The following is a 22,875-nucleotide window of genomic DNA, read 5'->3' as shown; positions in this document are numbered from 1 at the left end:
TCTGCAAGTCAATTGTATCTCTTTTGCCGGCAATCATTTACCAGTGTTTGTGCCAAGGAATCCCAATACTGGACACGGTCCAATGACTTCCATGCCGTTATCAGTTTCGTTGGAGGAGCAGTCAGTCCTTTAAAAGATACGAGCCAGTCAATATCAGCATCAAACACCTTCACATTTCAGCCACAACGAAAAAACACGTGAACCACACACCATGCCAAACGAGTTTCAACGGCTTCTTCTCATTCCTTGAATTCTGTACCGCCAAAGCAGACGATACAGTAGAATTCACAACCTCCATGAACGCTTTCGTCGTTCTCCCACTACCCTTCGAATCAGCAACTACTTCAGGCTCTACACCCATAACAAGTATATCAACACCCTCTAAATCTGTCCCTTGTAGCGGCACAACATCTTCTTTGTAATCAATCACGACAAGATCAAATGTCCTTGTAGCACTACCCTTTTCGGTATTACTCGTCCACGGTGTAGTTGTCAAATCAAGTCGACGAGTAACACCAGCGAATGTCGTTCTCACTTGACTTCCACCCCAGAATAATACGTGGTTTGAATGCCGTTGTTGGCACCATTGCTCTTTGCCAAGTTCATGCGATTGGTCGAGGCGACAGTGATGTGGGACCCTGCGATTATGTGGAATGCATGCAATGAGCAAAACTCCCGTGTAATAACGTCAGTAGCTGATGCTCTTACCAGCTATACGATGAATTCAACCACCCTTCTCTCTTCTCGTTAGCGCTAGGCACCCACATACCCTCAACCACAGTTCGTCGAGAGCATATCGGCTTGTGGCCATCATGAGGTGGTGCATTCAACGATGGGCACCCGCTGCAAGCATTCAATTCAAATCCAGTCAACAAAACACCTTCAACAGGTGATGATTTACGATGTCGGGGTGTTATCGTTATCTCTCGTATAGCATCATAATTTGAATGCGTGTGCTGTATCTCGACTTGGACTTTGCCTGGATTATTGACTCGGAAGGGGAGTATGTATGTACAGTTTCCTTCGTACATTGGTGGTGAGGGTGCTAGTTTTTCGTGGCCAGAGAATTGTATGTACATTGAGTCCTTTAAGAAAGAAGCGTCGTTAGCTCGTACACCCAATGGGTGATCCTTTGTTTTTGCTCGTCTCCTTTTGACATTAACTTACAGGTCCAAGTTGCGTTCTAAAGTACAAGTCATCAACCAGATCAGCAGACAACAGTCCCGATTCTTCTATTTGAGGACATGTATCTGTCCTCTTGATAATAAAGGCACCCTCCGAGCACTGTGACAGCTTGCTGCACAGTGATATCTGGAAGATGGTTGACTTGACAGCCACGACTTCACAGCTAAAGTCCTGACGACTGAGTAATGGCGTACTGTTACTAGCATCAACGATTCCTAATACAGTAGTATACGTCCAGCTGGCCGGAACAGGACAGTCGGTAGCCTGAGCAGGCTTTACATACGATCCAGTTGGTGGTGAAGGTATCAGGCCCTTTATCGGTTGGAATGCGGGTTTCAGAGGAGCATTGTTATCTATTTGAGGTGGTGGTTGCAGTGGTGGTGGCGTGGCAGTTGGAATCAGGTAGTATATGGTGATGGCGATGACTGCGAGTATTGACAATGCGCGTAACAAGACGAAGCGACGTGGAGCATGGGACGTGGCCGTTCTCCATTGGTCCCAGAATCGTCTTGTATTCGTCTTGTGGAGCTTTGGAGATGGCATTGAGCCAAAGCTTCCAAATTCAAGATTACTGTTGTTGCTCTGACCTCCACCTCGTCTGGTTGGCAATGCAGCTAGTAGCATGAAAGTACGTGATTTAGTTACAAGTAAGGAAGGATCTTGAAGGGATGAACACGTCGCACTTACCCATATACTGTTGACGCTCTTGCTGAAAACGTGCCAAGTCTGGAGCAAACACGTTTCCTAGAAACGGAGACGGTCAATCAATTATGTCGTGCATATTCATACCAAATCACGTATTGCTTCGTAGATCAGAACCTAACCGACGCAACAATCACGAAAAATGATATTCTACCAACGTTCAATTGTTCATTCAGACGTGCAACGGGTTCGTTTTCGAGCGTTCGACGCGTCAAAGCTATCAATGCTACTCAGATCGTATCAGATCTTGTTCATCCTCGGTGTCGTTGTTCTAGTTCACTCACGTTCTCTTGCTTCTGACAACAAAACACTGTTCTGAACCAGCCAACATATCCACTAGAGTGAACAGATTGTAATAGATCCGTCGCCATGGAGGAATACCGTCCAAAATCAAGGAAACCGGCTAGTAAGCTGAACTGGTCGTTGTTTTATCTCTATTCTTAAGTAAGTGTTGACAATGTTCTCACATTTGTCTACTAGATACCGCATTCAAGCAGCAGAGGCTGAAAGCATGGCAGCCTGTGTTGACCCCAAAGGCCGTACTCCCCCTATTCTTCATTGTCGGAATCATATTCGTCCCCATTGGCATTGGTTTATACGTAACTTCTCAAAAAGTATGTAGACCAAGACATGTCGGAGATGGAGTGTATTCCTGCAGTACGGATCCAAATTCTGTCGTTGCTTGATACTCACCAACCCACTTTGATCACAGGTGAACGAAGTCATGTTTGACTACACTGACTGCTCAAATGCACCCGCCACACTCACTGCTCCAACTACCCTCCCCTCATGGTCCCCCATAACATCATGGTCTTACGACACTCCATCCCAAACATGCACAATCCAATTCACAGTCCCTTCAGAATTCGCTCCTCCTGTATTCATGTACTACAGATTGACAAACTTCTTCCAAAACCATCGTCGTTATGTCAAATCCTTTGATTCTACTCAACTGTCTGGAAGCATGGTTAGCTCGGCTGGATCTATTAATAGTCAGTGTGATCCATTACGGTTTGCTAGTTGCTCGAATCCAGCTGCTACATCACCGTATTGCTCTTCTCAATTGGGATTGGATGTTAATGCTCAGATTTATCCAGCTGGATTAATTGCTAATTCCATGTTTACTGGTATGCTGGTGAATTCATTGTGGGCTTTTCCTCTTTGAAGCCTTTTGTGTTTAATAACAATACCGACCGCACCATTCAGATCAAATCGGAAACTTGACTTGTATAAGCACAACAAGCACATGGCCAAACGGTGCTGTATGTGCTAGCGGAACAACAGCCTACACCTTTGTAGAAAAGGGTATAGCATGGCCTGCAGATTCAGCCCGTTACGCATCAACAGACTGGTCATTATCCGCCAACGCATCCCAGATATCATCAATGTTGCTGCCACCACCAGCATGGAGATCCACATTCGCTAAATGGAGTAATGGATATAATGCTACAAACTTACCCAATCTAGGCACGTGGGAACGATTCCAAGTATGGATGCGTACTGCTGGATTACCTACTTTTAGGAAACTGTGGGGCAGGAATGATGCTTCGTCGCTTTATCCTGCTGTTTGGCAAGTGCAGATTCAGTCATGTAAGTGTACTTGATAAAAGCCGGGAAAAAACTTGGATTGACCTCGCAATTGACAATTCGTTCCTTGTCTCACTGTAGTGTATAACGTAACTTCATATGGGGGTACCAAATCCATTGTAATCTCAACCACATCAGTCCTCGGCGGCAAGAACAACTTTTTGGGAAGTGCATATCTAGTAGTCGGTGTATTATGTTGGGTGTTCGGGATTGCATTCCTGGCTCGTCATATGCTATATCCGAGAAAACTTGGCGATCATACATACCTTAGTTGGAATAATGCAAGTCCGGGTGCACCAAATGCTGTTGGGGCTTCTCGGTAAACAGTAAAACATATTTGTGGTGTTGCCTTGTACAAAGAGTCGGATTTTTATCGTAATATCGTTATAATATATCTTTTCACCGGAAATCAATTGAGGACGGGTTCGTTTTTTATGCAAGCAGCAAAAAATGGACATAAATAGACATGCTGTATCAATCACAAGTCCACAGGTATCCCACCACGATCTAACGACGTCCTCCCGGCTTCCAAAATAGCAGTAACAAGGACCGTCTCCTGTATCGTCGGCAAGACACCAACAAAATCCTTGACACTACTCCTCCCAAACTTGATTTCCCGACATGCATCCGCCCACAGCTCGATACTCCTGTGTCCATACGTCCCCTGCCCAGTATATCGTCCTGATGCATCAGGGGTGTATCTCATGAACAGTGGATTCACAGATGCAAATCCATTGTCATCTGTTGCTGTTTCGTAGCCACGGTGTGCTTGGTCTACACGTATTTCACCCGTGTGGCCCATGTAGAAGAATCGTTGTTGTGCTAGGACGAGAGTGGTTTGAGAGGTGGGAGGGTTAAAGCAAAAAAAAGGAAAATATTGTCTAAATTGGACACATGTCCAATACGTGGGGTCTCAACATAATAAATTAATGACACTTACAATGCACTTCTGCTTTCGGCGCTATCCATGATGCTATAGTGAAGAGGAAATGAAGCCTGAGACACGTTGTCAGGAACAAATGCGTGGATACAAGTTCCGAGCCGACCAAAAAATCAGGCCATCATATGGTGTTGGAATGCAAATAGAAATACTCACAGGTATATATAGCTGTTCCTAGATTGCCTGAAGTGTCATTCTTCCATTGCACCATGAGCGTTATCGTATCCTGAGAACATGAAATGAGACAGTTCTAAGCATAGTCGTTGAAGAAGAGCAAACGATCCAAGGAATCAACGACGTACCTCGGTGCCAGGCACACAATCATACGGCTGACTTGTAGCGACGCCAGTTGATGCGCTGGCTGTGACTCGTATTGGTTTTGCCCTTCCTATTTCAGCACAACAAAAGTCGTTGTGATTAGAGCAGAATACTTTTGCGGCAAGTTTAGGACTTTTATCTACCTGACATGGCCCATAGATGTAGATCGATATGATGACTATTCAGATCTGCATAGCGAAAAGAAATGAGCATACGTTGACTGCAAGCACGGTTTGGGCGAATTGAATACTGACAATAGCTAATATCAGAGCTTTTTCCAGCCCATGATCGAAATGTTTGTAATTGGAATTTCGGCTGTGACATGTACTAACATGGATGAAACCTTGGCATTTAGAACATGTCGGTCGCAAACAAGCAAAAAGACTCATACTTACAGCAGTCATGAATGAAAAGTCACCCAAAGTTCTCATTCGTTCTCGTGCATCAGCTATGTAAAACGAAAAGATAGTCAATACCGGCTAATGTGACTTGAATGGCATCATCAAGCACGTACAATAGATTGGATCAAATCTTTTATGACTAAAACAGACAATAATCAGTGCCAAAGAATGACAATGTCAAACATGCTCAGTACGACTTACAACTCCACCACGACAAGCACATTGTACTTTTCAGCCTCTTCAACCAACTGCTGATGCTCTTGTACAGTCTTAACAGCCGGTTTAGCAATCAAAACATGCAACCGTTTCCGTATCGCATACAAGGCGATATCGAAGTGAGTGTCGTCGGGGGTGAATATGGTGACTGAATCACCGGGCGACATTTTATCAATAGCAGCCTTGTCTATATGATGAAATCAGTGATACATTGACGCGAATAGCAAAGTGCTGATACTTACAAGCTAGCACATCCCGTTCAACAGCGTCATCAGGTATCAAATCAACATTAACATCGAGTCCCGTATACGCAGTCCCAATATTCTTGTGCAAATGTGCACGTATGAGGTTGTTTTTGAGTCCGGTAGTTCCCACAGCTGCAATGTTGCCGATCTTGTTGCGGGATCGCATATCGAATAGGACGAGAGAGACGACGCCGACTTTTTTGTCACTGTTTGATGCGCCATTGTGGACAAAGCCGGTTGTATACTATGATGTGATGTGTGATTTAGCTGATCTGAGCGTGAAAATATGAGGAATTGAAGCTGATGTGAGTTACCTCGCCAGTTCCGACCATGAGGACATTCAATAGTTCGGGATTTGACATTGCGGGCTTGATTGCTCGCTTGGCTAGAATGATTGGGGAATGGGAAGCTTATGTGCTTCAAGTTGGAAAGGTCGGTTGGAGGGATTGAATCAGGAATTGTACGTGCCATAGCGCGTATTCCGTATTCCAGACTAGTCGGTGGCAATACTGTTTGAATATTTGAACTCATACTTAAAAGTTCTTTTCTCTCAGTGATCGAGCCTAATATGACAAAGTCCATGACCTAGCACAATCAGTCACATAAGTGGATGGAACCGCACATGGACTAGCATCATCAGAGTCTCTTTTTATTCTAGTTAGTCGGCTGAAATTACCAATTTTGACCTTGTAATTGACTAGAGTAAGATCAAAAGACATGGTCAGGTTGACGTAGCAGCAAGTAGCAAGGCAAGATTTTAACCTCACTATTTACATAGAATATTAAATCAGGTATTATGTCACTTAGCAAGCTTAAAAGCTGGACTGGACTTTAAGGACTCAAGGTTGTCCTATGAATACTTGGCTAATTTGCCTACCCAAAGTAGCATCGGGCAACGATGCAAATCCAATTGATATAACAGCTCCACCTCCTGTAGTAGCTCTACCCGTGGTTAATAACAATGTAAATGCACGATCGAGGTTGTCAACACCATGGGACTCTGAACACCTACAATTGCGGGCGCATCTTGCGTCACCAATTTATTTATCTGGCAACCCCCCATTTTTGATCGCTTTACTTGCTAGGTCAAAGTTACGCAGCGAGACAGTTTCCTGCTTTGTGCCGGATGTGATCATGCAAGAAAAAGGCTGTGAAGCTTCGTATTATGAAAGCTGTGTAGATGGTATCTAGTCCTCTTTTGCAGTCAAACGTGGATGGGAAAGTTGGACGTCAACAACTTGCACTTTTGGAAGGCAATGAGAACTGTCAGAATGGGAATGTCATTGCTGCTGTTAATGGTTGGCTATTTGAAAAAAGAACGTGAATTCACTTTGCAAAAACCTGTTTGACCAAAGCCCTCTTTAACAACCCAAACCTCTTACTTTCATGTTAAATGCCATTGTTCTTGAGACAATGAGATACAACTGCACTTTTAAAATGTCACTTTTACAATGTTATTGGATTCTTTACACACTAACCTCATGCAGGTGGCAAGAAATTACAAAACAACAATGTGCCCACCACTAGATATAGTAACAGATACTCGACCATTATTCTCTGACTCTTACTCTGTCCATTCACAAACACATGTGCTACATACCAATATAGAGCTGGCATACTCGACAAGAAGCGTCCCATAATCTGTACATGTAGCATCAATCCACACACGAGTGCTTGTGCAAGCCATAAATACAGGTACGGCAAGACTGGTGAAGAGCTAAATCCATATCCAGTACGAGACAGGACTAGACCAAGAGACCAGAATGTGTCCGGATTTGATGATGCGTAAATCCAAGCAGCGTGTATAGTCATTGCCAATATAGGAGCAGCGACTATAAAGTTTGGTATTTGGGATGGCTTGTAGTATTTAAACAAGCCGACGTCCCTGCCAAAAAAAGAACGGTTATACCCAAATTACAATATCAATCTTGTTCTGAACATAACAAACATACCAATACTTTTGCTGCACGAATGAATAAATCATTGGCAGAGTATTATTACACCATGGTGGCAGCGAGTCCGCATCAACATCTTGACAGAAGGCTCGATATCCACAATATTGCGATGCAGCCATACTCGAAACCACAATAGTTATGCCGATCAAGGACGTGAGGACCTTTGTTAAGGCCTTTGGATTATTGTTATTAGCTCTTGACCCATTTCAAAGTTCAGATTCAAGCGCGTACCAATTTACGAGTCCGAAAGTCCAGTAACAGACCATATAGTAAGAAACCGCTGAGCAAGACTCCATTGGAGCGGAAGGTTGCAGCCATACCCCAAAGCACCGATGCCACAATCGGCTTTTGGTTCGAGAAGGCCAGCATTCCGCCAAACGAGAGCATGGCGAATGGGCTCTCTGTATATCTATGATTTGTGCGATTGTGTAAGCTCTCAATGTTTGAGCGTTAAGCAGGGTAAGCGATTCTTACATGGATGACATGAATGGTCCTCCGGGCCCAATGCAAAAGAGTAAAGCAGATATTGTAGCTATTTTGGGATCCTTCAATACTCGTAACGAGAGTCTAGGTTCGGTAAGATGTCAACCTTCAAGTACACGACACGGCGACGGGGTAGAGCACACAAGATTGTACCTGTAAAGCGATAAGGCCGCCAGTACAAAGCAGATGTTTGTCACAATCAATCCAGTGACAATGGTTGTCAGTTCGTCTAACACCTAAGATGTCAGTTTACCACCAACCACACATGGCTGAATGAGTTCGTTACCATCAATTCCAAACAATCTAAGAGTCATTGGCAGTGCAGGAAAGAAGGCAAAGCTCTTCTCAAATCCATAACCATGCCTTGCAATGTTGACGAAATGCAACGCGTCCCATCGATAAAAGGCAGATGCCATCAGCTTGAAAGCGCATTCCAATGGAGTATCAAGATATGACGTTATGTTTTGGCACGGATCGATATGGGCTGATGTGTCAAAGGCAATGGTTGAAGATTGTAAATATGGAATATGGACGTGTAGAGAGACGACTCCGAGGATCAAGACAGCGAGTCGTGATAGAATGGCAGTATAGATAACAATGTACTCTGACATTGCATCTTTAACCGCTAGTGAGCTTGTACATTAACCTACAGGTAGCATCGTTTTATAGACTTTGCACTCGTTGCATTAGTATGCGACCGCACGAGCACGAGCAGTTTCATACGTGACTTTACGCGTTAGAAAGGGCTCTGTTTGTTCTGATTTAACAGCCTGGCACTCCCTTGTCTTCCATCTTGATCACTGCATCGTTTTGTTTTCAAAAGAATCAGACCAGGCCCAGGTCATCGTATAAGAAAATTTGCAAATTATTTCATCGCATTATCAGGCATCTGTTGCCCAGTAGACTCTTTATTGAGAATGCATAGTGAGTAGTAGTTGCCTACAATCAATCATTGTGTTGCCAGAATCTGTATATATGTACTAACAGTACTCATTTACCTATAGCCATATTACTAGTCCAGAAAGGAAACAAGAATACCAGAACATATTTTGACTTTGAGACCGTCCCCGACATGATTGAAGGTATTGGACAGGACATTAACGTCAGCGTTTGATGACTGGTTTTACATCCAACACCCACAATATACTACCATCACAGGCATTCGAACAAGCTACGAAGAAGAACTATCAACACTATATCCAAACCAACGACAAATAAGCTATCAGCTACAAGACTTGATGAACTTCATTGACCAATTCTCGGAAATCGCGGCCTTGGTCCTCGATCAAAATACTCAGGCCTACATACCAAGGTCTAGAGATTGGATTAAGGGTAAAGCTCAGACTATATTCGTCAAGGTATAGTGGGTGCATACAGTGTGTCGTCTTGTGTGGGAAGACGACTCTCGTTCGTGTTGGAGTCTCCTTTCTGATCAATCTTATCTATACAGGCAGCTGCACCTGCTCCTCAAGTGCAATATCAACAAACTCAGCAACAACAACATCAACAACAACACCAGCAATCTCAACGAGGAGGACGTAGACGATAACATAATAATCACATAAGCAAGACAGAGAACATTTTCATGGCTCTTTTTTTGCGAATTGTCGAAATACTATTTATGAATGTAGCTCCCCTTTGATTGTATTCGTGTCTGTGTTGTCTCGTCGCGTATGTGATGCATCTTCGCCTCCTATCTCACTTTTTTTTTTGCAAAACTCACAAGACATTCGCAAGTCGAAAGATGACGTCGAACGAGTACCAGAAGCTAGAGATAAAGAAGTTCCCTCGATTATCGACTCGAAAGAGTGCCGATACTCGCTTCTGGAGACGCTTCAAAGTATGAAAGTCATCAAGCTTACTTCTTTTTCTTTAACACACATTTTTGACATTTCCTTTATAATTAGATCCCTATCACAATCAAAGAATACGCAGCTATAACCGATGTACATTTCTCATCTGCGGCCCCATACGACTTTGCAGTGACTAGTTCCACTCGAGTGCAAGTATATAGCTCTGTAACAAATGCCGTGAAGAAAACCATTTCGAGGTTTAAAGAGACTGCGTACGGTGGAACTATACGGAATGATGGAAGGGTTTTCGTTGCGGGTGATGCTTCTGGGCTAGTTCAGGTATTCTTTTTACAAGCTGTGGAGGTAGATCTTATTTGCTGGCGAGTGATAACCAACACACCACTCCCAATACGATAGCTATTTGATCTGAACAGTCGGGCCATTCTAAGAAGTTTCAGAGGTCACAATGGGTATGTCATTGCTCAAGGAAAAAAAAAAACGAATAATAATGTGATCTCTAACACTCTTGCTTTTGTAGTCCCGTTCACGTTTCCAAGTTTTCACCACTGAATACCCACATCCTGACTGCCTCTGACGATCGGACTGTCAGATATTGGGACATATCGACGGAAGCTGTTGTATGTACATTTGACCAACATCAGGCAAGTGAGCTTATATGGACATCCGGCCAAAGTTTGTTTTGCGATCGCTTCCATTGCCTTTAGGCATCAACGCTATAACTAATGGTCTCTTTAAACCCCACAGGACTATGTGAGAAGCGCTGCTGTCTGTGAAGACAATCCAAACTTGGTGATATCAGGTAAAACAAAGGCCCTGTACAGCTTTATTATGAATCTGAACATGAAGCTGACAAAATTCATTCTACTGAATAGGATCATATGATCATGTCGTGAAACTGTGGGATATTCGTGAAAACAAGTGTGTATTGACACTCGACCACGGTTACCCTGTCGAATGTGTACTGCCATTCAAGAATGGAGGATTGGTTGCGTCTGCTGGTAAAGTACTGTATTCTAGCGAAACAAATCAAAGACAAAACTCATTCAAACAACGGATGTCTCGCAGGTGGCGACAAGATCAAAATATGGGATATAATGTCTGGAGGACGCCCAGTGCAAACAATATCAAACTCCCAAAAGGCCGTAACGTGTCTCACATTCGATGGAACATCCACCAGACTGTTGTCTGGTTCGTTGGATCATCATGTCAAGGTATATAATCTACAGGATTATAAGGTTGTGCATAGTATCAAGTATCCTGCTCCTATTCTTTCCATTGGTTTATCGGTAAGACGGTCAGAAGCTATGTGCTCAAATATATCTCGCAACTAACCAAAACATCCATATCCGTCCGATAGCCTGATGACACTCGTTTGGTCGTTGGAATGAATAACGGAATGCTATCCATACGACAACGTGTAGTCAAGACTCAAAGCGCAACGTCGAGACCATTGAGGTATAAAGGTGGTACTATGGCTTACTTTGAACGCGGTGCCAAGACGTCAAAACCAGAATCGGTAATTTACAAGCATAGCATAGCAAAGTTTTCTCTCCAAATTGCTCATCTTTTTGTTGTCATAGACTGATTTATTGGTCGAACCACAACGTTATCGTGGGTTGAAACCGTATGATCGTTACCTGAGAAAGTTCCAATATTCGAATGCTTTGGATGCTGCATTGGCCAAAGTAAGTGTGGCCGGATGATAAGAATATTTCGTACCGTCCTGTTGCTTTCGGCACCTTTTTTGACTGGAAGCACTCATTCATCTTTGTGTTTTTGTTTAGGACGTTGATGCCATAGTGGTAGTCAGTCTATTAGACGAACTGATGCTACGAGATGGTTTGATAATAGCATTATCTGCTCGAGATGAAAAGTCATTGCAACCTGTACTTCGATTTCTATACCGACATATTTTGAATCCTCGATATTCAGCCTTTTTGATTGACGTGACGAATATTGTGCTAGGTAAACCAAGTGGCAGTTTGGTCTGCTGCGAAAGCAGAAGGCATAGGTAACCCAGAATGTGCTCACACCTTCTCTCTCGTCGTCTTTCTTGTTAGATCTTTATGGAAATGTGATATATCTATCACCAATGATAAGCAAGATGATGTCCCGATTACGAAAAGCTGTCAATGATGAACTGGTGGCTCAACAAGCACTGTACAAGTTACAAGGTCTGATGAATATGATACTTGCTGCTTCGGAGAGGTGAAGCCTCGTCTGCATGCCGACACAAACTCATCTGTAAGATAATCATTTGCAACATTTTGCATTCTCCAAAAATAAAGTACGAGGTTTGAGATTCTTTGCATATACTTGGTTTGCTATTCCGCACCTCATACCTTGTGGTTTCAAAAGCGAGGAGGGCTCGTTGTGTACTGAACACCATCGCTACAACACGTGTGTTTTGATGCAAACAAGAGGAGGTGGTATATATTGGTGGAAAATATTACAAAGATTAGGATTTGAACAATCCAGTCATTGCTGGGTGTTTTTCAATGTCTTGTATGGAAATATTACAAAGATTAGGATTTGAACAATCCAGTCATTGCTGGGTGTTTTTCAATGTCTTGTATGGAAAAACGCCGTGGTGGAAAGAGATCCAGCACTCCTCCCAAGAGTGAGCTCAAATCTAAGTTGAAACAAACAGAGCCAATAAGCCGAGTGCTTTCAATGAAAGGAGACTTTTTATTCAGAATAGAAAGAGAGCCGAATCTTACTTGAGTCCATCGGTGGCAGCCATATGCCAAAGAGTGCAGCTTCAGGACAGTTAAAAGGAAACGGATGTCGCCCAAATAACATCGAATACAAGACAAGGCCCACCGTCCTGTGAAGTAAAACCAAGTTAGCAACACTTGACATCGTTTGATATTTGGAATGCCAGTAGTCTGATCATATTACTTACCAAATTTCAGCCTTCTTGGCATCGAATGGCAGTCTCAACACTTGCTCAGGTGCCAAAAAGCTACCAGCTATTTCAATACTTGGATGGTCATCCGGTGGAAGATCTGCTGCTAGCCCCATATCAATCAACTTGATACAATATCTGTGGTCTACTAGTATATTCTACAAGGAGCAGAGAGACCAAAAAAAAGGGTCAGTCATCTATCAAAGGATAGCAGGGCAAGCCAAACATGTAGAGGACGCTTGTAATCATTCTTACTTGACATTTCAGGTCCCGATGGACCACCGCATTTGTATGCAGATGCTTTACTGCATTGACCAGTTGCCAGAATATGAATCTCGATATGTGCCATGGTATTTTGCCATCTAAGAGAATGAAAAGAGAGGATTATAATGAGACAATGTGAGTTACTTGGCTTGCGTACATGAGACAGATTTCAAAAGGAAACTTACGAGATTCTACGAAAAAGGAACGTATGAAAGGATTAGCATTTCATTGTATTGAGTCATTATCAAGTAAGTAAAGCTACAAAAAACTTACGAATGCAGGACCATAGGTCCATAGAGCTGCCTGACGGTACAGACAGATTTGGGAACCCGAAAGTCCATGCCGGCACATTCCAAGAAGCAAAGACAGGGTCCCACGCCGTCCCAAATAGCTCAGTGACTATGATTAAATATTCTCCTTCCACCAAGAATTCGACAAGCTGGAGCATGTTTGGATGCTTGGCCAGAGACGCCAGATAGTTGACCTCCTTAGGAATTCTCCCAATTCCAATCACGTCCACTGAGTCAGATGGACGAAGATTACTAGCGTGCATAAATTTGATTGCTACCTATGGCCATGAAATGTACGAAATAGTCAGAGACGGAGATCTGGAGAAAAACTACACGATTTTCAACCATAATACCAGCAAAACACTTACAGGCATCATTATTTTCGTATGCCATCCAGCAAGCACGAACCCGAATCCTCCTGCTCCCAAGAGCTTGTAATGGCAATACTTTGCCTTGTATCCATCCGATATGGGAAGCTCACCACTCAAGAGTTTTGCATAATGGTCATGCGGCGACAGCCGCACAGGTTTTTTAGGGTCAAGCCTGACCGAAATGTCGTCTTTGGGTGGTTCATGTAGCTCGTCGACTTCTGGCGCACATGCTAACTCCTTTGCCACGTCCACAATCAGTGAACTGGTTTCTTCATCGGCACCCCGTGTCGTTGTTTTGGGTGCGGTTGGTTCGGGTGGTTCTGCAGTTGCTGATAGCGGTGTGTCCACAACAGCTAGTGCTACTACTGGTAATACTACTACTGGACTACTGATTACTGGTACTACTATTGGTGGTGGTACTACTGGTAACACGACTACTACTGGACTACTGATGGCTGCTGCTACTATTGGTGGTGCTGCTGATCTACTGTCGACGGATGCTACTACGGCGCTACTGGCACTACTATTCAACAGATCTCGCGCTGGCAAATGTGCAGCATTCAGACCCTATGTTGTCAAAAATGAATTAGTTCAGCAAGCCAACAAGGAGTGTCTGAACGAAAGAGCAAAAAAGCATCTGAGGTCAAGACTGCCCGGCATACCATGTCATTAGGAAGCTTTTCAGTCTTGCACTGAATAGAGAAACTTGTGGAGAAATGATGTAACAAGATCTAATAAAGTAGGAATGTCAGCAAAGTGAAGAGATCGCAATGAGTCAAGTTCAACATATGGGGAAAGAAAAGGAAACGACCACCGAAACCCCATCTTACCTCGAAATCAGCTGTATCGACCAGCTCCTTTCTCGCACCCTCAACGTCCTTTGTCTTGCCCTTAATTTCAAAGATGCCATCTGAGAATCCGTCATTGTATCCGTTATGAATCATCGGTTTAGCATGCGGTTTCCTCATCTTCAAATCCATCATTACACCATGTTTTTCTTGGAGCCTTTCCAAGCTTGTGTTGTTCGTTCCGATGATGCGACGAATGATCTGACCCTTGAAATCTGATACACCAATGTGACGAGACAGCACTCTTTGAGCTTCTACACTTATCAGATCAAAGAGGCGGATCGTCCAGGTAAATGTCTTTGGAAAGGCAACTGTTCGTTGAGCCATTGTAGACACCACTTTGGGTCCATATACAGTAACGGCAGCTGCTTTAGACGATATTAAAATGCTGCTACTACTGCTTCCACTACTACAACTACTTCCTGCTACTACTACTGGTGGTGCAACGACTGGTGTTGCTACTATAACTACTGGTGGTGGCCGTTCAACTACTACTACTGGTGGGAATTCTACTACTACCACTGGTGATGGTGGTTCAGCTACTACTACAACGGTTGGTGATTGTATTACTACTACTGGTGCTGCTGGTGGTGGTGTTGCTACAGCAAACACAATCCAAAGTGCAATGGCATAAGCGAAGCAAGATACGATCATTCTAAGGACAGGTGCAGACTCCAACAAGGCCACTATATACAGAAATCCAGTAGCAGCTGTAACATACAATAACTCCTCTGTCCACAATTCCTTCACTCCTCCGTCAGATGTATCAGGCGACACGACTGTTGCAGACGCTTTAGAAGGAGACGTGACAGAGGGACAAGTTCCAGTGGGAGACGTATCAGAGGGGGAAGACGTAGCAGATTCTTCGTATGGGCAAGCGAACCCTCCGCGCGGTGCGGTAACCCGTGCTAAAGGAGCACGCCCTCCCACAGATACCGGCTGTGGGACCGTTGTCCCTAATGGAGGCATCTCCTTCGACATCAGCCAGTGATGGAAGGCTGGACTGTTTGGCTGTGTACTTTACATTGCTTTGTTGTCAGTCTCTCCACCATGGCAACCTAGAAAAACATCTCAACAACACAAAAATACAAGTGTTGTTTCAACGCTTTCCTAGATTATGTTGAAAGAAATATTGTACATTGTACAATACATCAATCAACACCATGGCACGTTCCCGTACACTCTCATTATCTGCTTTGCCAAAAGCAGTGAGACAGGCGTGTACGTTACGTTAGCAGAATAGACACAATCCTGCTTGTGCCTATTCCACACCACCTCAAAAGACATCTAGCAGATGCTAGATGACTCCGTCATCAGTGTTCACAAAGCTTCTCTTGACGTCAGGGCATACCGTCAAGCAGCGAATGCATAAGGAAAATTGAATCTTGACTTGGGGTTGGGATCTAATGAAGGAGTAAAAGTGACGTAAGTCTAAGATCAAATCTTTTTAATGGATCTTTAATAATATCATAGAATCAAACAGCCTCAACAAAGAAACTCAGAGTGGAGTCAACCGAGAAAAGAAATCAGACAACATTCGAGACCAAAGCGTCTATCGATCCCAACTCAATGCCATAGATATGAAATTAGAGCCATCTCCTTGTCCTGAAAACCTAGCAAGCGGTAGTAGCACAGACTCCGTGTTGATTTGATTCTTGAAGGCGACGTGTTGTTGCTGATGATGAGCAGCAACCAAGGGAACCAATGATTCCAGAGAGACGAGTAGCGGGACTGATGGATGAATGTATAGAGAGCCGATTGAAGGGGTTTTTCTAGTAGAAACCAATATGAGAGTTCTTTTAGATCTATGTTTGAAAATTCAAATTGGCGGCCAGTGATGTTTGATGATGAGGAAGAGCTGGTTCTTCCCAGTATGATGCAGAAAGAGAGCCACAGGCATTTAGTCAGTATAAAGTGTTCGTGTAGTGTGTTCATATACTACCATTGGGCTTTCTTGGACCTCGAGATTGGAATTGCGTAATTTTGTTGATGTTGAGGGCAACATGACCAAACTAGCGTTTAGAGAGCCCAGAGTAAGCCCAAATGATGGATGGATATCTTGATAGTCCATTGTTTAGCTTTATTTAGTAGAAGCACTTGGGGGAATGTTTTAGATCTAGGTTTGAAAATTGCAGTTGGCGGCAAGTGGTGTTTGTGACGATGCAGAGGGCTGATTAGAGCCAATTCTGATGGACATTGATGAGAAATAGCATTTACGAATGCATGGAATGCATATCTGGTGTCCTTCCCTTGCTCTTGTTCCTTCTTCCTAGGTTTCCTAGAATTCACATGATTTTTTGATGTTTTGAAAGTGTGGAGAGCGCTCTGCCTTTTATAGTGTGGCCAAACGAAAAGTCAACAAATGTTCTCATTGGCCGAAACGCGACGACTTCGCATTGAACCCTGCGGCGGTCAAACTGTCCAAATATCATGCCTTTTGTTGTTGTAACTGATTTTTTACAAATGGCTCTTGTGTATATTCTTACATGTTTTACAGCCCACCGTCAATGCCCCAACGCCATTATTTGAGATGGTCCATTTCTACATCCATCTCCTGTATTAAACGTTCATCTTCAGACGGATACAATCTGTTATCACCAACACCACCCCCATTAGACAGTCCTCTGGGAGCGGATGCCACGATGATTTGTTGCCTTGCAATGGAGCATCTACAAATTCCAAGAAGACTGATAAAGCAACAGAGCATTTACAGAGTAAAATAACAGTACTTGGGAATAGTAAGGTGCGCCTAAGTGTAAGGGAGAAAAGGTGGTGAGCTGTTGGTATCATGCGATGGGGTTGGTTGACGAAACGAGATGCAGTATAATAGATTCTTTTTTGGCTGGCTGGTCATAATCAAGGTGACCATCCCTTCATCAATTCCACCATCATCAGCCACGTATAATGACATTTATCCACTGAATATGCTATAACAATATCAAATCATTCCATGTCGTACCATTTACTGTTGTAGCACTGAAACTCCTTTGAATGATTGCGCTCATCCTCTCTCAAGCCAATAAAAGAGACTTTCTCGTCGAGTATTTTCTCTTGGCATTCACTTGTCACAGAAACCAGATTCATTTTTATGTGGTAATAAGGGACTAGTTTGTAGGTGTGTTGAGATGTCAGTGTGTAAGTGACATGTGAGTATGTTTGGATTGTCGGAAAGTTAATAGCAGAGTCTAGCCACGTTGTCGAATGTGCACCAACAATCAATCCACTATAATCAAACTAGCATGATTCAATCTAAGGATTTACCATCAGGTACAGGTAGTACTAGAGTATCAGTCTCCATCGTGCAGGAGGAGTAGGCATGACTGGCTCCATTGTGATTGAATATGGGGAGGTAATATGAGCTCAACTCATAGTCTATACCACTCGGAACCAAGCTGCAGAGCTACTTGTTACTAACATGGTGGTAATGTTACTTTAGATGTCTTGACAATGTGAATGATTCGCCCGCCTTCAATGTTGCCAAGCTCAGCGATGTGGAATGGAATAGAGTGAAGAGTACAAAAGGGAATGATTCAAGTAAGGGAAATGGGCAATTTTGGTTGCTCCTTTGATTTGATACGTTCCCATCATCCCCATTTGTTCAGCCTTAAACTCCAAACTCGCATCATCATCAGCGAGCAACATGGAAGAGCTTCCAAGTATCTAGCGAACGAGTATGGACTTACTGAAAATGTGAAAATGGGCAGCAGTAGCGTTGAATATGATCACCTTCGTCCTTTCCTCCCTTAAAGCTTGGTTGAGCTGATGATGACCGATCGGTCGCGACGTTGCCTCGCTCATTAGGGATAGATGACTTGGCAATATAGAAGAACGTCCACGGATTATAGAATTCATTGCACGTGTATGTTTTCAACATAATCACCGCAAATCTTCTGCGTTTTGAACGTGTACATGTGGTGGAGGAATTTGTTGGTATGGTTATTTGAAATAGGACGGATTCATGGTCTAGCTCTACTGACATTAGACACTTGATTAACGCGTTCTTTACTGCTAACTCTAATATAGATTGATAGATTGTGTTGCTGATCAGGCTGATCACCATCATCCATTGGTTTCTTGACAAATTCCAGTCAATTACGACTACTTGGACAGCGTCATCATCATCTGGGTGTATACCATTCGGTGAAATCTTTTGGTAATTTCAAGCATCCACGCTAGTTCATTGCTGTTTAACTTGTTGATCAGTAGCTGTTTTAACATCAATGCAACGATCTGCACTTTCTAGAAAGTCACTAATTGGAAGCCCTCAATTGTAACCGATCTCCATTTTGAACTCATGTCTAATCGGTACGTCTGTCGCTGGATATGTGGTTATACCCGCAGATCTTCAACATCAATTCCAATCAACATTCAACATTTCTTGGTTGCAAACTCTATACAACAACGACAACCCCCATACACATCGAGAAAGAGCTGAGTTTGTATTAATATTGCGTGTAATCTGAATCTAGAACATATAACGAACTATGGGCAGAAGCAAGTGAGAAACTAGTCTCACAAGCAGACTATGAAAAATCAAAAGAGGCTGCATTGGCTCCCAAGGATAGAGACTCAGCATTGCAGCATTTGGCTATTCTATATATTAACTACGTGCAGATATTCAGATCTGTTGAGGTAAACATGCACTCGCGTTATTCGTATTGTGGACTAGTAGACGGTTTCCTTTTTGGTCGTGCTCTCGTTGCTTTTAAATGGCATCCATTGGGAGTTGTATGCAACACTCGAGCGTGATTGTAGTTGAACGCTCGTTACAACTTGGCTTCAACTTTCACCTCATCTGTGACAACCCTACTTTTAGAATGCATATGATCAAGTGGTGCATCCTCAAAAGAGAAGACTGCTAAGAGACTTGTTGCTCTCTGTTACTGGACGCTTACTGGAAGTCAAGCAGGTAATGCAAACGGTCAATGATTTGCATCTCATTGAAGGTCAACCAAAATGCAACGACACAAAGTGCTAATACGAATGTCTTCTCCGCGTAGAAACTGGTCGAACTACAATGTTCAGACATCCAACACTTTCCTGATATATTAATCGACATGAAACTCGTTCCTGAAGACTTAAATGTCGCAATACCACGGTTCTATGTTGAGGATCGAGCCAAGGATCTTGAAGCACGACGACAGCTCATGGTACAGGGCACCAGATATTCGCCTCTTCTGTAAAACCTTTTTGCTATTCAAAACCTAACAACCCCATTGTCGAATCTAGAACTCACTATCAGCAAAGACATTCGGAGCAACAGAAATCACACCACTGTTTCCTGCAATGTCTGTAGATGAAGCTGTTGGTCTGATACAAAAGAATGAACGTGGACGTCAAGGAAGATTGAGAGCTAAACACATGCGTGAAATCAGGTATGCTTGGGATATCGGTAATATTTTTTTGACTCGGAATTCCCCGCGTCATTCAACATTATTCTCTTGATAAAATCATAGACTGCAAGCTAAGCGTGAACAGGAACTTGACGCGCATGATGATGCTAGTGTGGTTCAGAATGCAGCCATACGAATACAAAAGACGTAAGCGTTTAACCGTTAAGGCTGAGTGCATCAAACTTACATACGTCTACTCATTACAGATGGAGAGGATTCAGAGCGAGGAAGGAGGCAGCTGCAACACTGCATGCAGAGCTAGAGTTCTTGAGTAAGTTGCAAAAATGCATGAGTAGATAGAGTTTTCTTCTTCGCTCATACGTCTTTCCTTTTCTTAGAGATGCAACCATCTGCTCGTGGTGGATCAAGTGCAGCAAAGGCGCTTTCTGAGCAAAATCGCGCTCGTCGTAAAATCACTCAAACCCAACACGAAGAAGAGTACCAACAGGCACTCATTAATACTAAAGAAAAGTAAGCGCTGGTGCTTCATTATTTTCTTATCTGACTTTTTGGCCTCAACACCGAAGCCAAACTAAGTTCTCATTCCGTAAAATTTGTTAAACAAATGCTTAACAATTTTTTTCCACAAGGCTCATGAAAGTCGAAGGTCCTGAAATACGTGAAACCATGCAAGACAATTTCAGACAATGGTATATGGATCACAAAAAGACGCATGGGAAATTCCCTGAATTTCCAAGTGAAGACGAATGGAATACGCCTGGGTTCTCATTCATGGGACCGCCTGCTGTTACTGTAGGCGGTGACGGTGATGATCAAATTGGTATGGTTTCTAGACTGAAATATGTCTTATTGCGATTCTCCCCTTTTTTTGGCCAATGCGTGTTCTAGAACTAAGATCTTCTATTTTGTTAATTGTAGGCAAAAAGAGTCGGGGTTCTTCAGCTTCTTCAAAGAGTGCTGCTGTCAAGAAGGGAGATAAGAAGGATGCTAAGGGAAAGGGTGGTGATGTAAGAAATCGAACTTGTGAACTTGACGTGTTAGCATACACCAAAAACAGTCGTTTTTTTCGTTGTAGGATGCAGCAGATGAAGATCCATTCAAGTTAGACAAGTCTGAATTCCTCAAGGACATATCAGCTGCGTGAGTGAATTGCCTTCTGAGCATCCAGAGTGTCTCGTTTTGGTCTTCTCAAACCTTCTTTCCAATGATGTAGTCAAACAGCATATGCGGTGAAATGGGCAACAAAACACGAGACTGATAATTTTGCTCAAAAGCATGATCAGGAGACGATACGTGTTGATAAACGCAAGGAAGTTGAAGCTGAGGTAGTGCATTCATCAAGATAATCTATGATTTTTTTTGCGAGTAAATGATTTCTTGTCGAACCTCTTAGATCAAGCAGCAGATATACGAAGTCCTCAAAGATGAATTAGAGAATCTGAAATTGTCGGTAGATCGAGAGAAGAGTAAGGCCAAGAAGGGTGATAAGAAGGGTAAAGGTGGCAAGAAGGGCAAGGTAATCGAAAGTTTGAGACTACAATAGTACATGTATTTGATTGTTTATTTGGGATTTAACAGGAAAAGGGTGGTAAGAAGGGCAAGAAGGAAAAGGACTTGACTGCTAATCGCACCATGGAGGATTTGATTGCTGAGCTTGTAGAAGCTGGTATTCTACTACGTGTAAGTGGTTCGGATGTCGAGGGTAATACAACCAATCCACATGTTAACCATCGTTTTTTTCTGTAGGCTCCCGAACTGTCCATCAATGATTTCAAGGGCAGTGTTAGCTTGTTGAGTACTTTTGCAACACAAGCACCCGTCATTACGCCAACATTGTCTGATGTGAAACGAGTGAGTTCAGCGGCCATGCCCGTTTGAAGGTTTTTTTTTGCATTGACCACTTTGCTTCCTATTCTATAGGCCGTGACAGAATTCTGTATCCTCCCACTCGGCCTCCCAGCGACCGTGAAAGCACCAGCTATAACATCTATGCTCCTCGTCGGTGCCAAAGGCACCGGCAAAACGCAACTTACAGGCGCAATAGCCTCCGAAACCGGTGCCCACATATTCAACATATCCCCCAAGCACATATCCGGCCTGTACACGGGCAAAGCAGCAACAACCAAAATGATCCACATGGTCTTCAAAGTCGCCAAAGCAAACCCGCCCTCTGTGATTTACATTGACGGCGTCGAAATGATTTTTGCGAAGAAAGTACCCAAGGAGGATACATCTGACCCTAAACGCTTGAAGAAGGATTTGACGAAACAGCTCAAGGGGTTAGAAGTATCTGATCGCGTGCTTGTGGTTGGAAATTCGACACATCCGTGGGATGGAGATATCAAGGCACTCGTACCGTGTTTTGACAAGGTGCTGCTGGTTCCGTTACCGGATTATGCGTCGAGGGGGTATTTATGGAAGGAGTACATTGAGACTCAGAAGGGTGTTAGTTTGGCGAATATCAATATCACGCTGCTGACGAGGTTGTCGGAGGGAATGTCGGCTGGGGACTTGAAGCTGATTTGTGATAGGACCATGACGGATCGGAGGTTGAAGCTGGTGAGTGGTCGTCGTGTGTATGATAGTTTCTGGTTGAAAATGCAGCATGCGTTTGGGGTGAGCTTTTTCTGTATGGCTCACATATTCTTGATTTTGTATATTAGGTTCGACATCACCCGTTAAATACCAACGAGTTCATCAAACAGTTGATTAAGCTGTTACCTATCAACAGGGAGGAGGATTCACTGATGCAGGTTAGCATGGAGTTGTCATTTGGAACTGTAGTTGTCTACACATTTCCAGTTATTTATTTGGGTTTTTTTCCCGCAATCACTTTTCCACAGGACTGGTTTTCTAAGACTACTCTAGCAAAGAAACGTGCTGCTATATTGGACGATAGTGCTGCCGCCGCTACAGACAAGAAGGGGGCCAAGAAGTAGAAAACTAATTGTACAGAGCAACAGTAGCAATCCATGTGGGGTAGTCATGCTTTCT

General features: G+C 43.3%; 7 protein-coding genes across 7 annotated transcripts; 4 read left to right on the top strand and 3 right to left on the bottom strand.

The window, feature by feature from the left end:
• Positions 1–2,256: 2,256 nt before the first annotated feature.
• SmJEL517_g03849 (uncharacterized protein) lies at positions 2,257–3,797 on the top strand (the record flags this gene model as incomplete). The annotated part of the gene is made up of 5 exons (XM_031169777.1): positions 2,257–2,293; positions 2,368–2,501; positions 2,600–3,014; positions 3,094–3,477; positions 3,556–3,797. 5 exons carry the CDS (start codon positions 2,257–2,259, stop codon positions 3,795–3,797), a joined length of 1,212 nt encoding a protein of 403 aa, XP_031024287.1.
• Positions 3,798–3,952: 155 nt separating this feature from the next.
• Positions 3,953–6,176, bottom strand: SmJEL517_g03848 (uncharacterized protein; the record flags this gene model as incomplete). The annotated part of the gene is made up of 12 exons (XM_031169776.1): positions 3,953–4,296; positions 4,415–4,447; positions 4,571–4,640; positions 4,717–4,802; positions 4,876–4,920; positions 4,987–5,059; positions 5,128–5,180; positions 5,247–5,272; positions 5,335–5,536; positions 5,592–5,838; positions 5,909–5,979; positions 6,059–6,176. 12 exons carry the CDS (start codon positions 6,174–6,176, stop codon positions 3,953–3,955), a joined length of 1,368 nt encoding a protein of 455 aa, XP_031024286.1.
• An 897-nt stretch (positions 6,177–7,073) lies between these two features.
• On the bottom strand, positions 7,074–8,643 carry SmJEL517_g03847 (uncharacterized protein; the record flags this gene model as incomplete). The annotated part of the gene is made up of 6 exons (XM_031169775.1): positions 7,074–7,479; positions 7,547–7,722; positions 7,781–7,958; positions 8,024–8,116; positions 8,186–8,261; positions 8,319–8,643. 6 exons carry the CDS (start codon positions 8,641–8,643, stop codon positions 7,074–7,076), a joined length of 1,254 nt encoding a protein of 417 aa, XP_031024292.1.
• Positions 8,644–8,949: 306 nt separating this feature from the next.
• SmJEL517_g03846 (uncharacterized protein) lies at positions 8,950–9,581 on the top strand (the record flags this gene model as incomplete). The annotated part of the gene is made up of 4 exons (XM_031169774.1): positions 8,950–8,956; positions 9,037–9,114; positions 9,191–9,390; positions 9,483–9,581. The coding sequence occupies 4 exons, from the start codon at positions 8,950–8,952 to the stop codon at positions 9,579–9,581; spliced, it is 384 nt and encodes a 127-aa protein (XP_031024291.1).
• A 195-nt stretch (positions 9,582–9,776) lies between these two features.
• SmJEL517_g03845 (uncharacterized protein) lies at positions 9,777–12,058 on the top strand (the record flags this gene model as incomplete). The annotated part of the gene is made up of 11 exons (XM_031169773.1): positions 9,777–9,872; positions 9,940–10,164; positions 10,243–10,295; positions 10,364–10,463; positions 10,591–10,645; positions 10,719–10,844; positions 10,912–11,132; positions 11,204–11,362; positions 11,427–11,531; positions 11,631–11,811; positions 11,907–12,058. The coding sequence occupies 11 exons, from the start codon at positions 9,777–9,779 to the stop codon at positions 12,056–12,058; spliced, it is 1,473 nt and encodes a 490-aa protein (XP_031024294.1).
• Positions 12,059–12,371: 313 nt separating this feature from the next.
• On the bottom strand, positions 12,372–15,496 carry SmJEL517_g03844 (uncharacterized protein; the record flags this gene model as incomplete). Its single annotated transcript, XM_031169772.1, has 9 exons — positions 12,372–12,478; positions 12,567–12,673; positions 12,752–12,912; positions 13,010–13,116; positions 13,204–13,209; positions 13,292–13,586; positions 13,677–14,246; positions 14,342–14,410; positions 14,510–15,496. 9 exons carry the CDS (start codon positions 15,494–15,496, stop codon positions 12,372–12,374), a joined length of 2,409 nt encoding a protein of 802 aa, XP_031024293.1.
• A 3,325-nt stretch (positions 15,497–18,821) lies between these two features.
• SmJEL517_g03843 (uncharacterized protein) lies at positions 18,822–22,820 on the top strand (the record flags this gene model as incomplete). The annotated part of the gene is made up of 18 exons (XM_031169771.1): positions 18,822–18,832; positions 18,997–19,159; positions 19,344–19,436; positions 19,528–19,677; positions 19,757–19,902; positions 19,984–20,067; positions 20,127–20,191; positions 20,259–20,391; positions 20,511–20,701; positions 20,800–20,888; positions 20,957–21,021; positions 21,095–21,206; positions 21,275–21,397; positions 21,460–21,561; positions 21,628–21,732; positions 21,802–22,440; positions 22,545–22,634; positions 22,725–22,820. The coding sequence occupies 18 exons, from the start codon at positions 18,822–18,824 to the stop codon at positions 22,818–22,820; spliced, it is 2,457 nt and encodes an 818-aa protein (XP_031024289.1).
• Positions 22,821–22,875: the final 55 nt, after the last annotated feature.

The sequence above is a fragment of the Synchytrium microbalum genome, assembly GCF_006535985.1.
Source record: "Synchytrium microbalum strain JEL517 chromosome Unknown SmJEL517_scf0022, whole genome shotgun sequence".
Taxonomy (NCBI): domain Eukaryota; kingdom Fungi; phylum Chytridiomycota; class Chytridiomycetes; order Synchytriales; family Synchytriaceae; genus Synchytrium; species Synchytrium microbalum.
This window is presented reverse-complemented; position numbering and strand designations above follow the sequence as displayed.